General features: G+C 25.5%; 2 protein-coding genes across 4 annotated transcripts; one reads left to right on the forward strand and one right to left on the reverse strand.

Moving 5' to 3' along the window:
* LOC114934148 (uncharacterized) lies at positions 1-6,260 on the reverse strand. 3 transcript variants are annotated; one of them, XM_029306800.2, is made up of 6 exons: positions 6,013-6,260; positions 2,202-2,398; positions 1,592-1,807; positions 995-1,230; positions 665-824; positions 1-427 (listed from the first exon to the last, which is right to left on the reverse strand). In XM_029306800.2, exons 2-6 carry the CDS (start codon positions 2,392-2,394, stop codon positions 276-278), a joined length of 957 nt encoding a protein of 318 aa, XP_029162633.2. In that variant the 5' UTR covers positions 2,395-2,398; positions 6,013-6,260; the 3' UTR covers positions 1-275. The 3 variants fall into 3 exon arrangements, with proteins under 3 accessions (XP_029162633.2, XP_029162631.2, XP_029162632.2); XM_029306798.2 differs by having other exon boundaries at positions 2-427; positions 1,388-1,807; XM_029306799.2 differs by lacking the exon at positions 6,013-6,260 and adding an exon at positions 2,485-2,869 and having other exon boundaries at positions 2-427; positions 1,388-1,807.
* Positions 6,261-10,914: 4,654 nt separating this feature from the next.
* LOC114934149 (ejaculatory bulb-specific protein 3-like) lies at positions 10,915-11,883 on the forward strand. Its single transcript, XM_029306801.2, has 2 exons — positions 10,915-11,159; positions 11,549-11,883. Exons 1-2 carry the CDS (start codon positions 10,964-10,966, stop codon positions 11,710-11,712), a joined length of 360 nt encoding a protein of 119 aa, XP_029162634.1. The 5' UTR covers positions 10,915-10,963; the 3' UTR covers positions 11,713-11,883.
* Positions 11,884-13,920: the final 2,037 nt, after the last annotated feature.

Raw genomic sequence — 13,920 nt, forward strand, 5'->3', positions numbered from 1 at the left:
AAAAATTAATAAAAAAAACATATATATCTTCAATTCTCCCTTACATGTCAATAATATACTTTAAGAGTTTTACCATAAGTTTTTGAATTAAACTTAAAATATTCGTATTTTTAAAGCAAAATAAAATTAATTATAATAATTATTGATAAAATCTTACTGAAGTACATTATATTTAAAAACATAAAATAAATTATACTTGTTTTTTGCACAAAAACTATCACGGTTATTAAATTTGTACTTTAGAGTAGTAGTTCTTCAAGAAACTTTTAACATTTTTAATGTTCGCTATTACACGAACGATTGGCTTTATTTTGCTGTGTTGGTTTTGTTTTTAATTTGGCTTTTACCAACCAAGTTTTAACGATGTTTATAATTTCATCATCTGTTATAATTACAGGACTTTTCCGTGTAGTAAGTCTTACGGATTCTGAAATGATAAGGAATCTTATATTTTGATTGTTTTTTTTAAATACTAGCAAATTTCTTTAAAACTTTTTTTTACTGCAATTTAAACATTTCTAAACAAATAAATTTCAATAAAATGTTGAATCTGGTGTGAATTCCCAATGTATTAATTATGTATTAATTACTTTAAAACAAAAAATAAAATATAACTTTCCTAAACATATCATAAAGAAATTAAAATTATATTTGTATTACTTACTAAGGACTAATTTTGCCAGAAGTAAATCCTTAAAAATTAGGTTCCCCTTGTGCCCCTCCCAGCTGTATTCTCTTCCAATTTCCGGTGTTAAAATTCGGCACATCAATTTCTTGACAATAATTCGTAAATTACTACCGCCCATTTTCGACAATTCTGTAGCCTCAAAAATTATTGTATAAAATATACTTATTTATATTTATATACTATTATTATTATATTTTCCTTATATTATTATTATATTTATATTATTATAATTATTATATTTATATATATTATTATATTTATTTATATAATTATGGTATAATTTTAGTAATATAACGATCATTTTACCACATCATGGAATATTCCTTTATCTTGTAAAGTTCTCTCAATTTCTTGAAGCTCCATTTTTGATTTTACTGGCAAATTTTCTATGTATTGTAATGATACTTCATTTGTAATATTTTGATTAGTATTTTCTTGATCAACGAGAAAATTAGATTGTTTTAATGATTCTACGTGCTCATTTAATTCTCCCATGCGGCCATTAATGCTATGTAAGTGTCGTAGAACTTGGCGTTGAAATTCTGAAAAATTCAAAATATATATACATATAATGAACACAAAACAGCCTTAACATATTTTACGATTTGCAAGTGAATTAGAAAGTATGCATATTATAGCAATATTATACTAAGGCATTTTTTCCACACATAAAACATATATTTTCTCCATACATATTACCTTTCATTTCAATTGCGTGTTTTTGAAAATTAGTATGGATCTCAGCTAAAATATTATCAGAATTTTGCTTCTTACTTTCGCCGATTTGGTAAACATTATTATTCGATTTATTAGTACGGATCTCAGTTAAAATATTGTCTGAATTTTGCTTTTTATTGCTCTCACTGACTTGGCCAACATTATTGTTCGAATTTGATGAAATACCAGTCTTATCTGCTTTATATGTCGGAAAATTAATGGACAAATCCTTTTCGCCACACTCATCGCTTTCCGTATCGGTATCTGTGTATGTATCACTGTACTGTCTTTTACGTTTCGGTACACGACATCCTTTTCCATATTCAGCAGATTCAGATAATGATGAGAGATTATCTCTATCCAATGCAGTTTTGCATTTTCTTTGAGCAATTTTATAATCGTCTAGAAAAAAATATTGCTGTTAAATTATAGTTACTTGATAAAAATATTTCATTTAAAAAATCTTATATATATATATATATATATATAAAGTTCTACTTGCTATATTTAATAAATTGAACAATTTTTAACAAATAAATGAAAAGCCAAGTTATAAAAAATATAGACAAAACGTAAATTTATCTATTAATTATATTTTAAATTATCTTTTTCCATAACAAATTATACAAGATCTGTTGCAATTGTTTCAACTTTATTATTACATTTATTCTGTTTTACGTACTACCATTTAAATTATAAAAAATTATATACAAATTCTTAAAAATAACCATAAGAAATTGCAATTTAAATATATTAAAGTATTTAAATATATTAAATATATACGTATAATATTTACTATTTCGTCCTAAAATTTTAATATTCATTGTTTTCCAATCATCTTTAGGAATCTCTTTTCTTTTAATGAGCTCTAATAGTTTAGATGGTTTTGTTGTTAATGGCCACACACATAGATTTTTACCAGTTATCCAATTATTTGGGACAACTTCTACAGAGTCATCTATTTGAAAATGGCAAATACACCATTCCATATTTCTGAAAAATGCAAATAGCTTGTTTAGACATAATGAAGTTTAGTTATATACGTATATATACTTTTTGCTCGTATTATATCCTCGCACCATCACAGTAAGATAGGTCTAGTTGCAATATTGCATATCAAAAGCTGGACACAATGATGCAACTTAATCAACTCAATGTCGGTACTTCGTTGAAATCAAAAGATGATACAGCACCGAGTAGAGAAATTTAAACGTGCACGGATTGCACGAGTTCATTGTCTTCTCATTCTGGTTATATTGAACGTATTTTATTTAATATTAAATTATTTAATATTTTATTATTTTATTTTACGTATTTTATGTCATAAAATTATTTAATGTTGGATTTAAAAAATGCAATATATATGCATAAAAATGCAATATATACATACATATATAAACTGTCAGTTATTTAAATAAAGACTGCGATAGAAGAATCAATTAAAATTGAATATTTAAAAATAGATAGATAATAAATTAAAATCTCTTTTTAGATTTGCAATCAAATTAATAATAAAACATTTAATACTTTAAAATGTCAATATTTTAGCAACATTCTGATAAGCACTACGTAACAGCAATCATTAAAATAGTAACAGCAATCATTAAATCGTTACTATCACACCATTATTTAGCACTAATCAGAAATTAATAGAACTTTAATGTGATAACTGATAGAAAATTTTAATAATTAATTAATTATTTAAAAATAATAATGTTTTTACACTTTGAGGGAATTTATTACAAAACAGTATAAAAAATATTAAAATTTTATTTACATGTGTAACAAAGGAAAAATTACTGCATTATTATCTTTATATGGCAACAACATTGCTTTGCATTTAATTTCTAATAATGAATATATTTTTAAACTACTAAGTTTGTCAAGATGTACAATATAAATACCTAGAATTGCAGAGTCACAGGGTTTTATAAAAAATGATTTTTTCTCAAGAAATGTTTGCCCAATAATACAAATAATATTATTACAGTAAGTTATGTTGCATATTTGAACAATTTCATTATCCAACATTTGTACATAACAATCAGCAGTGTTTAATTTATAAGTACAAGATTTTAATTTTAATACTTTATATTGACCTAAACAATTTGGTAATAAAGGTCCGTTATAATGTTCTTTGGCAATAATATTATTTTCAAAGTGATTTTCTAATCTTGGAATATTATTATATTCGGAAACACGACGTATTATTTGTTCAAGTGGTTTTTCTTTTTTTCTGATCATTTTTTTTAATTGCATCATATAATTCTCGAACGGAAAAGCTGAAAATTCATTTAAATTACCAAATCGTATGACATCTTCATGTATATGTAACAAATTATGTACGTTATAAGAAACAAAATCTTGACCATAAATATTAATACTTGTTTCAACAAAGCATTTTATTAGATCTTTTGCATAATTTATCATATCTATTTTTTTGCAGAATTCATTACTACACATTATTAGAGTAGCAACGTGTAATGTCAAGAAATGATAATAATTATTTTTTGGAAGAAATTGTTTTAGAATTATGGGTCCTGTATATAATAATATGAGTTTAAATTCCGTTGCCTTAAAACGAGGACATTCTTCAAGCGATCTACCTTTACGTGGAAATTCAATTGGGATATATTTATTTAAGCTTTTGATTTTATTTGAAATCGATTCTACTTGTCTATGTGAAAGCTTATATGGTGGTTTACCCAACACCCAACCATATTTTTTATGTGTAATCAATCTTTTCATCACTCCTAAACAAATAAGATGCATGTAATCTAGTATAACGTCTTTAATCATATGAAAATGAGGCAAATTCGTCAAAATGGTTATCCCTTTGTGATAATCTTCATCATATTGTTGTCTAAATTCAGTATCTGTTCTCTTTATAAAATTTGTCTGTGGAAAACACAACACATTATTAACGAAATAACCTTCCACTTTGCATTTAGTGCAGCTATGATAACCAGTATGGTTTTTTACATTTAAAATATAAGATTTAGCGGGCGCATCACATATTATAACTTTTATTTTAAAATCGTATTTTTGATTGTTGATAAAAATTCCATTTGTAATCAAGTAAATTGCTTCATTTACAAATTCTTCTAAATATTTATTCGGGTTTTTCGGTTTACCATTACCATGATATAGAGCTACCATTAAGACATATTTTTTCAAAACTTCAATTGACTTTATTTGAACTAATATTGGCCATAAACAAGTTGAACTGCTTTTACTAATAGGCAAACCATCTATATTTACGGCTAATTCAAAAGATGTATAATTAGGAAGGAATGCATTACATTGATTAATTAATATATTAATAGACTGAGCAATTCCAAAGTAATAAAAAGAACCAGTGCTCATTTTTACAGAAGTAAGATTGCTTGGAGTAGATAACATTGTTCTCGGATCTTTTGGTAAATTATGAAATGAAGTCAAATCATTTTCATTTCGAAGAATTTCTAAAAGTTTTTTAAAACTATTTTGAGTAATATTTTCCTTAATGGACCATGATGCTAACTTTTTTCGCAGTGATGTATTTTTATCTTTTTTTTTTGCGCAAGTGGATAAATCATTATTACAATTTATTATGTCTTCGTCATTATCAACGCTATATAAGGATACCATAAAATTATTTAAAAGAGATGTATTATTTAGAAAATTTTCTTCGATATTGTTGACATAAATATTTGATTCAGCGACATTTTCGTGAATTTCTTCACTTGATGATACATTGATTAACTGAAAATCAGGACTTGTGCTAATTTGTGTACTCGCGTCTTCATCGATACTTATTATTTTATTACTTGAACAAGTAATTTCGGTCGATTCAATTATGTTGATATGGCTTTGTAACTCAATTAAAGCCATCGACGCTTTTATATTATCGTTTATTTTTCGATTAAAATGTCTTTTACTCTTAATTTTTGGCATTTTATAGATAAATATTAATTGAAATTGTACAAATTTATGTTAATTTATACCAATTAATTAGAAATTCATCATAAATTCGCAAGAAAAATTTAAATATTATTTTATAGATATTTTATTAATTATATCACATTTGTACATTAACGAATATTTTATTTATGTACGTCTTATAATAGTAAGTACCTGAAACAAAAATTAAAAACAAACCTAAACATTAATTTTCTTTAATAATATATTCGATATATATAATTTTATAAAATTTTAATATATTAGAAGCAACATTTCTATTATATATGTATATTACAAATTACAATTATATATATTATGATTAACATCTGCAAAATTAACACAATAATTAAACGTACTGCAATTTATAACCTAATCAAACTTATCAAATTATTTTTTTATGAATTTATATCCATAGTATTTTATAATTATACTTTCTATTTCCATATACTGATAATATAATAAACACGTGCTGTGACTTGTGTATAACCTCTTAAATTATAGGTCTTACGAATTTATATTTAGAAATAAATTTAAATCTATAATTTATATCTAAAAATATTAAAAATTATCATGAAATTATCTACAATAAACCATATTTCTAAAAATTACTTGGTACTCATAAAATTAACGTAGATAATAGATTTTTTACGAACGATTATACATACTTTCCTTCCTTCTTCCTTCGAGATTATTAACACTGGCAAGCTCAAAGCCTGTTTATATTGACCAAAACAGTGGTGTGGTAGCAGATTCCTATGCAGTCTTAGCCTCCCAAAGAGGAAATCAGAACAAAACGGGACAGAAACACATTCAGACTTGCTCACTGAACAATATACGTACGGCTCTTGATTCTTGATGCACACGCGACACGCGATGGGCGCGATGGCTGGACAGAATGCGCGCGAGACTGAGTCGCACATGCGCAACAGTAAAAACAATTAACTAGCAATATATGTGCGCAGAAAATTTGGTGGGCAGAAATAATATCATTTAACTATTTCAACTGATTGATATCCATTCAACTTATTTTGAAAAGTTAAAAGTGAAGTAAAAAAGATATATTAATAATTAATAATTATTCTCATAAAGCATAAAAACTTTAAAGAAAATTTCTTAAATATTGAAAAACTTTCAGAAAATTTTTACGAATGACCAATGACATTTTTTCGCCTGTATAGATATATTATATTTGCCTGTGTATAGATACTCCATTGAAACAATTATATTTACTTCTAAATATTTTTATATATTAATGTTGATTTCTATATACAGCATATATACAGCACAGAATTATCTGTGAATGTGCTATAAACATTGAATAAGTATCCTAATATTCCATGGGTCATTCAGAATATTCTATAGAAGTTCTATGAATATTTCATGGAATTTTGTCAATTCGGAATGTGTATATAATATTCCCGAAATATTCTAATAAATGTAGTACATTTGGAAAATGCGTGGAATGTTTTATAAATATTCTGATAAATGTGGAATATTTAGAATATTCGTAGAACATTCTGCAAATATTTGTAAAATATTTATAGTATGTGCTATAAACATTTTGAAAAATTTTCTAAAATTTACTATGAATATTTTGATAGTATTAACTATTTTGAGTAATATTTTCCTTAATGGACCATGATGCTAACTTTTTTCGCAGTGATGTATTTTTATCTTTTTTTGATAGTATACAAACATTCCGATGAACATGAATATTCAGAATATAAATAGAATATATTTTTAGATATTAATGAAATATTGCTGGAACATTTTATACACATTTTAGAAAAATATAGAAAACCTTCTGATTGTTCTATAAATATTTGATGAATATTCTTGGAACATTCTATTAATATTGTAGAAACTTTATTGTTTTCCACAATATTAATAGAATGTTCCAAGAATATTCTTCAAATATTTATAGAACATTCAGAAGGTTTTCTATATTTTTCTAAAATGTGTCTAGAATGTTCCAGCAATATTCCATTAATATCTAAAAAATATTCCATTTATATTCTGAATATTTATGTTCATCGGAATGTTAGTAGAATATTATCAAAATATTCATAACAAGTTCTAAAAAATTTTTCCAAATATTCATAGCACATACTATAAATATTTTAAAAATATTTGCAGAATGTTCTATAAATATTCTAAATATTCTATATTTATCAGAATATTTATAAAACATTCCACGCATTTTCTAAATATACTACATTTGTTAGAATATTTCAGGAATATTATATACACATTCCGAATTGACAAAATTCCATGAAATATTCATAGAACTTCTATAGAATATTTTGAATGACCCATGGAATATTAGGATATTTATATAATGTTTATAGCACATTCATAGAAAATTCTTTGCTGTATGGGAATATGCATATAAACATATTAAATTTTTATAATTTAAATGTATAATACATTAAATGAAAATTCATAATATACATTATATAAAAACTTATAAAAATGTATACATTTTGTGGGTGCTAAATTTTCTAAAAAAGTACTTTTTTTAGCGTTTGATTTATGCATTAAATGGCTAATTATATTTTTATACTAAGTTCTTATTACTATATTTACATTTTTATGATTTAGTATTTTCTCTCTGTAACCTACTTAATAATACAGTTGTGTATAATACAAATGTGACAATAAACAAATTATGAATAATATGTAATAACAAAATCTATTTATATCATTTATTTAAATTTAATTATTTTTTGTTTTATTTCATTTTTATTTTTATTTACGTGTTTTAATTTAAAAGCTTTAATCCTTGGTAATATTAAAATGGATTGATAACAAAATCGACGTTATTTCTGTAGATTTCTGTAGATTCGAAATGCACGTTATGTGTATACAAAATAATGACAAAATATAATACATCGGATGTTGCTGTAATTCTCAAAACAATATCTAAATATTAACTTAAGTCACATCTTAAAATATTTAATATTTTTAGAATATTTGTATATTATAAATTATATATATTTAATTATTACTTGTATATTTAATATATATTAGAAAAAATTTGTTATACTCGACGTAAAAGTAAATTTTAGTTTTCTTTTGGAATTAAAAGATTCTATAGTTTTCAATGCAATTAACTTGTCATTTCTCTGCTGAGCCTTAAAATATTATAGCTTTAAATATATATTGTACTTATATAAAAAAATGTACTTTGTATAAAAAATGAAGATCTTTGTATAAATAATAAAAAGAGATATAATTTGAAAAGATAAGACATAATTTCCAAATAAGAATATTTTTATTAGAATTGACACATTTCTAATTGATTTCTATGAAATTATTATATCAATCAATATAAGCTATAAGCGATGTTTTGTTTCATATCTTGATGACAGTATTTATATTTTCCTCTCTCATTATCTCTTATTATCGTATTATCTTATTATTATGTAATATACAATCATTATCATATAATTAACAGTTTAATGGAATATTGTAAATTCAGTATAGATATTGTGTAATATTAATAAAATCAATAGGTTTACATTGAAACTTAAAATTTTAAAAAATCTGTAAATTCTTTCGCTATAAAAAAAAAGAAAAACAAATTAATAAGGTTTAATTGTTACAGCATGTTTAACTTATATAACATCCGGCGTATAGCTAATCAAGATATCGTGACTTAGAATTTCATCATCTCACAATAAAGTATATTAAAATAATTATTAAAATAGAGATAATAAAACAACGTGAGCCTATTACGAGCTATGTGAATTGATGTCGAACATATATATTTCCAAACTTTACATCAAATCGTATAAATCTACTTTACAATGATACAATGAGACGTTTCGACGCTTACTTGCGTCTCTTCAGTCATAATTAGTTAAAACATAGTGAAACGTTGGTTAAGCCAGTACGATGTGATCCGTATTAAGTCAATTCTCCTCTAATATGTCCTAGGTCTCGCGATTTCTATTATTAAAATTTTTTATTACATATAACACTTCTTCAAACAATATAACCGAAATTCAAGAAACTTATAATATAACTCTCATCTTAACTTCCAAATTAAAAAACCATAGATTGACATTAGTCACAGAAAAATAGAACATCTTGATACTCATGTTGTAAATACAAAATAATTATTGCTTTTCAAAATCCCATTTGTCATTTTAAATTTGCTCTTTTTGAAATGTAAAATAAAATTTAAAACTTTAAAGACAGAAAACAAAAAGCAAAGTAGCGCGATATTTTTCTGATAAAAGAATCAAATATATACATATTATATATTTTTTTTCCTTATTTATCATAAATTTTTTATATAGAGGCGACCTCATGACATTTTTTATAACTATTATACACATATTTCATATATTTTTAGATATAAAAATCGAGAGAATAATACCGATTTATGAGCGAAATTTTAATTATAATAATTAAAAATAGTAAAAAATTATAGTAATATAACTATAAAGTGAATAAAAATAATCACTATTTTATATGTACTCTTTTATCATAATACATCACTTAATTTTATTTTACTATTCTTATATCTAGTTCAAATTCAAATTGTATTCAAATAATTTAGAAAAAATTATTCATAATATTTTATAAATTAATTAAAAATTAATTATTTATTAATACTTTAGTAATTTATTTATGATTTTAGTATAATTTATTTGTAATTTTAGGATATTTAGTATATGTGCGAATTAAAATTTAATATAATTATAATCTTAAATACATAAAATTTACGTATTTTTCACGTATCGAATACATATTATCATATGTCTCAGATATGTAACGTAAATTAAGTATCTTAACGCGGATATTTATCGGTATTAAACATGTATCTAATATATAATTTATATGTATATTGCTATATGCATCTGCTATGTAGCAACATTTCAAATTTTATTATGTATCTGCTGTGTATGTGAAATATAAAATATTATGCGGGTTGTTTCTATATTTGCATACAAATTTTAGCTGATTATACAGAAAGAATTTATTAAGAATATTATAGAATGGGAAAAAAATACTGTTGAGTTAACAACATCGATGCAGTTAAATTTTATTTTAATTTAATTTAATTCTCTTACTAGCGACTAATCAATTAACAAAGACAATATCAAAATATTTAAATTTTATTTTGTTAATTCTATGACATTATTATTATCAAATCAAGACGTCACGCTTTTGTTTTATAAATTAAAATATTGAAAAATTTGAAATATTGACGAATCAACTGCATATATGTTTGTGGCAGTCCGTGACGTCTACGTTTAATTGATTCAACATTTTTTTCATGTGCATGCACATGTTAAATTGTAATGCAAAATAGAATGTTTTTATATAGTTTCTTTAAGTACAGTCTCTGTTGTTTGTATTTCAATGAAAAAATTATGTCGTTTTCCGAAGAATAGTAATTACATAACATATATATACTGCTAAGTTTTTTTTTAATATTTACATTAAAGACACGCAACCGCAATTAAATTAAATTGGCTTATTAATGCACTATCATTATCTTGCACATAATTTCAACAATTTTTTGTTTTGATCGATCTGTATAAATAGAATGTACATACGAATCGATCATTCAGTATCTTTTTCACGAGATAGTGTAAACGAAAAATGATTCGGCTAAACTGCATCGTGTCGCTCATTGGTATTGCATTGTTGTGCGTTCTCGCAGAAGAGCTTTATACCGATCAGTACGATGACATCGACGTAAAGAATATCCTCAGTAATGAAAAACTGCGGCTCCAATATTATAATTGTTATATGGACACTGGACCATGTATCACATCAGATGCAAAATTTTTTAGAGGTATATCAATATATACATACAGAGTATTATAATATTTTTTTACAATAGATTTTTTGGTTAATTTATGGAAACAATTATTTTCCTTGACGAATATAATATCAAAATAACAACGAAACTATACGGCTCTAATAAACAATAACTTTGCGTACATACATCCGCGTTTGGCTCTGTATAGTGAATCTTATATTCAAAGTTATTGTATAATATATCAAAATATCTCTATAGTGTTTATTAACAATATTAGTCATCTATTACATAATTATTAATTAGAAACAAGAGAATTTAATATTTATATACTATAAATTAAAATAAATTGCTCTTTCTCTCTCTCTCTCTCTCTCTCTCTCTCTCTCTCTTCTCACACACACCTTTTTCTGTTTTGATTTCAGATGTTGCTGGCGAAGCTCTTCAAACACAATGTAAAAGATGTACTGAAAAGCAAAAGGAAATGATGGACACAATAATCGGGTGGTATTCAGAAAATCAACCCGTCCAATGGGAAAATATTGTTAGAAAGAGTTTAGAGGATATGAAAAAGAAAAATGCTGCTTAATATATAAATTGCTAATAAATATTGTGTGCAAAAGATGACAAGAGTAACGGAATTCGAAATATTAATTATCTATAAAATTATGAAATTTTTTATATTTATAAACTTTTCAATTTAAAAGAAAACATAATGCTGTAATTTTATCACTAATAATAAAAAATATGAGACAGATAATGCACCGTGTGTCATATGTATCAAGTAGTTCTTGTCAAGGAACGTGCACAAAAAGCGCGATCGTAAATTAAATCACGATCGCGGCGTACAACCAGTTCTTTTCCGGCGTGCGAGGAAAGCGCGTGTTATGACGCAGTCGTTCCCGGTTTGACAGGCGTTTAATGAAGCGCGCAGGTTTTGCTTGTTGCACAGTTGCCAAAGCGACTAACGTGCGTGCGGGTGCGTATTCCTCTGTTGCGTGAAAGAGAGAGAGAGAGAGAGAGAGTGTGTGTGCGTGCGCGCGTGTGGTATGCTGTGATAAAGGACCGATAACCGTGTGTCGGAACGCCGATTCTCGTGTCGCTCTGACGCCTCGATGTTTCGCAATGATACAGCCTGAAGAGAGTATTCTTTTGTATCGCTATATGTGTTCCCGCGCGTTGCTCGCTCTCTTTTAATCTACGTGCCGAACAAAAGGCGCCGGAGGACGTCGTATTCCTCGCAGATTTTGTCTGGGGGGAGAGAACTGCAATTTCTGATCTCGCGAATTTTTTTTCGCTCGCAACTTTTGTCCCTCCTTCACGTCCTTTGTTTTGCCCTTTGCTGACATTTGTTTGCTTTCGAACGTTCATCCCTTATAGAAATTTATCACTAGTAACGCCAATTTATCACTTATTTCGAGTATTTAATCACTTATTTCGAGTACTTAAATTATTGTATATTAGCCCTGCAAACACAGTATATAAATGTTATATACTTAAACATGTTACATGTAACGTATATGTTAGTTGTAATTTCTCACTCATAGATGTAACATTTTTAATATTACATATATTACATTGTAGTTATATTGTCATTATATCCCAAGATAGCACTGACTTATCAATACATCAATGTGCTATTTGAGGAAAAAATACAAAGAATAAATTTAAAAAAATATTAACATGTATAAAAATATCATATATTAGGTTGCTACTGGTGGAGCGGCAACATTATCATTTGATGTAGCTTCCACATCTCAGTATATCTCTGCTTTGGAGATTCAGCAAGTTCTATACATCTGTCTACCAATGTTCCGGAACAATTTAATATATTTTCCAAGTTAGCAATTATTCTTTAAATAAATTTTAGAAGTAAATTCTAAAATCAGAAAATAACATTTTTTTCTATACTTTAAAATTATTTAACAATTTATATTATATATATTAATTATATATATGAAATTATAATAAACATATAAAAGGCAATAAGAGCTAATTAAGTTCTTTCATTAATATTTATTTGTGGAAAAAGATTTATAACATAAAATATTAGACAGAAAGAAACGAACGTTTCGGTTGCCTTTTTCAACCTTCTTCAGCGCATCATTTAAAATTAAAGATGTAAAAAACTATGAAGTCACCAGATGATAATTAAAAAATGGTAGTAATTTAATCAACCAACTCTGGCAATTTAAGTGATCTTTATTTAATATTCACGACGTTTCGGCCATGGGTTTCGGCCCTTATCAAGTGCTACAATATATAATAATGACAATTATTAGAAAATTAAAAAATTAAAAAGTAACAAAGTAACTGTAATAAAACAATAAATATTTCCACACAATAATATGTAAATCTACCTAAAACATAACTTTTTTTTTATAAAAAATTTAATTTTTGATCTTAGAATGTGACAAGATATAATGTGAAACAATTAACTATATTATTGTGTCGGTTTCAAGTTCTTTATATACTCATTACTTTGATCAAACTAAACGACCTTTATTAGTTTTTCGTAAACAATATTTAGATTATCTGTGTCTTTTTGTAAATTGATTGTGTTGTCAAATTTTTTGATAAAAAACATCTCCGCGATTTCTCGTTTTCGTACATATTTCTCATGATGTAAAATTTCAGGAGCGGACCAATCAAAATCATGACCATTATTCAATTTATGATTACTAATGACTGAATAATTATTATTGTGTACCTTAATGTTATTGAAATGTTCTTTTATACGTGTGCCTAATTGTCGTTTAGTTTGACCGATGTATGATGAGGATGAACAATTTGCGCA

Source organism: Nylanderia fulva, unplaced genomic scaffold, assembly GCF_048542155.1.
Source record: "Nylanderia fulva isolate GAGA-0341 unplaced genomic scaffold, ASM4854215v1 Scaffold44, whole genome shotgun sequence".
Lineage (NCBI taxonomy): Eukaryota > Metazoa > Arthropoda > Insecta > Hymenoptera > Formicidae > Nylanderia > Nylanderia fulva.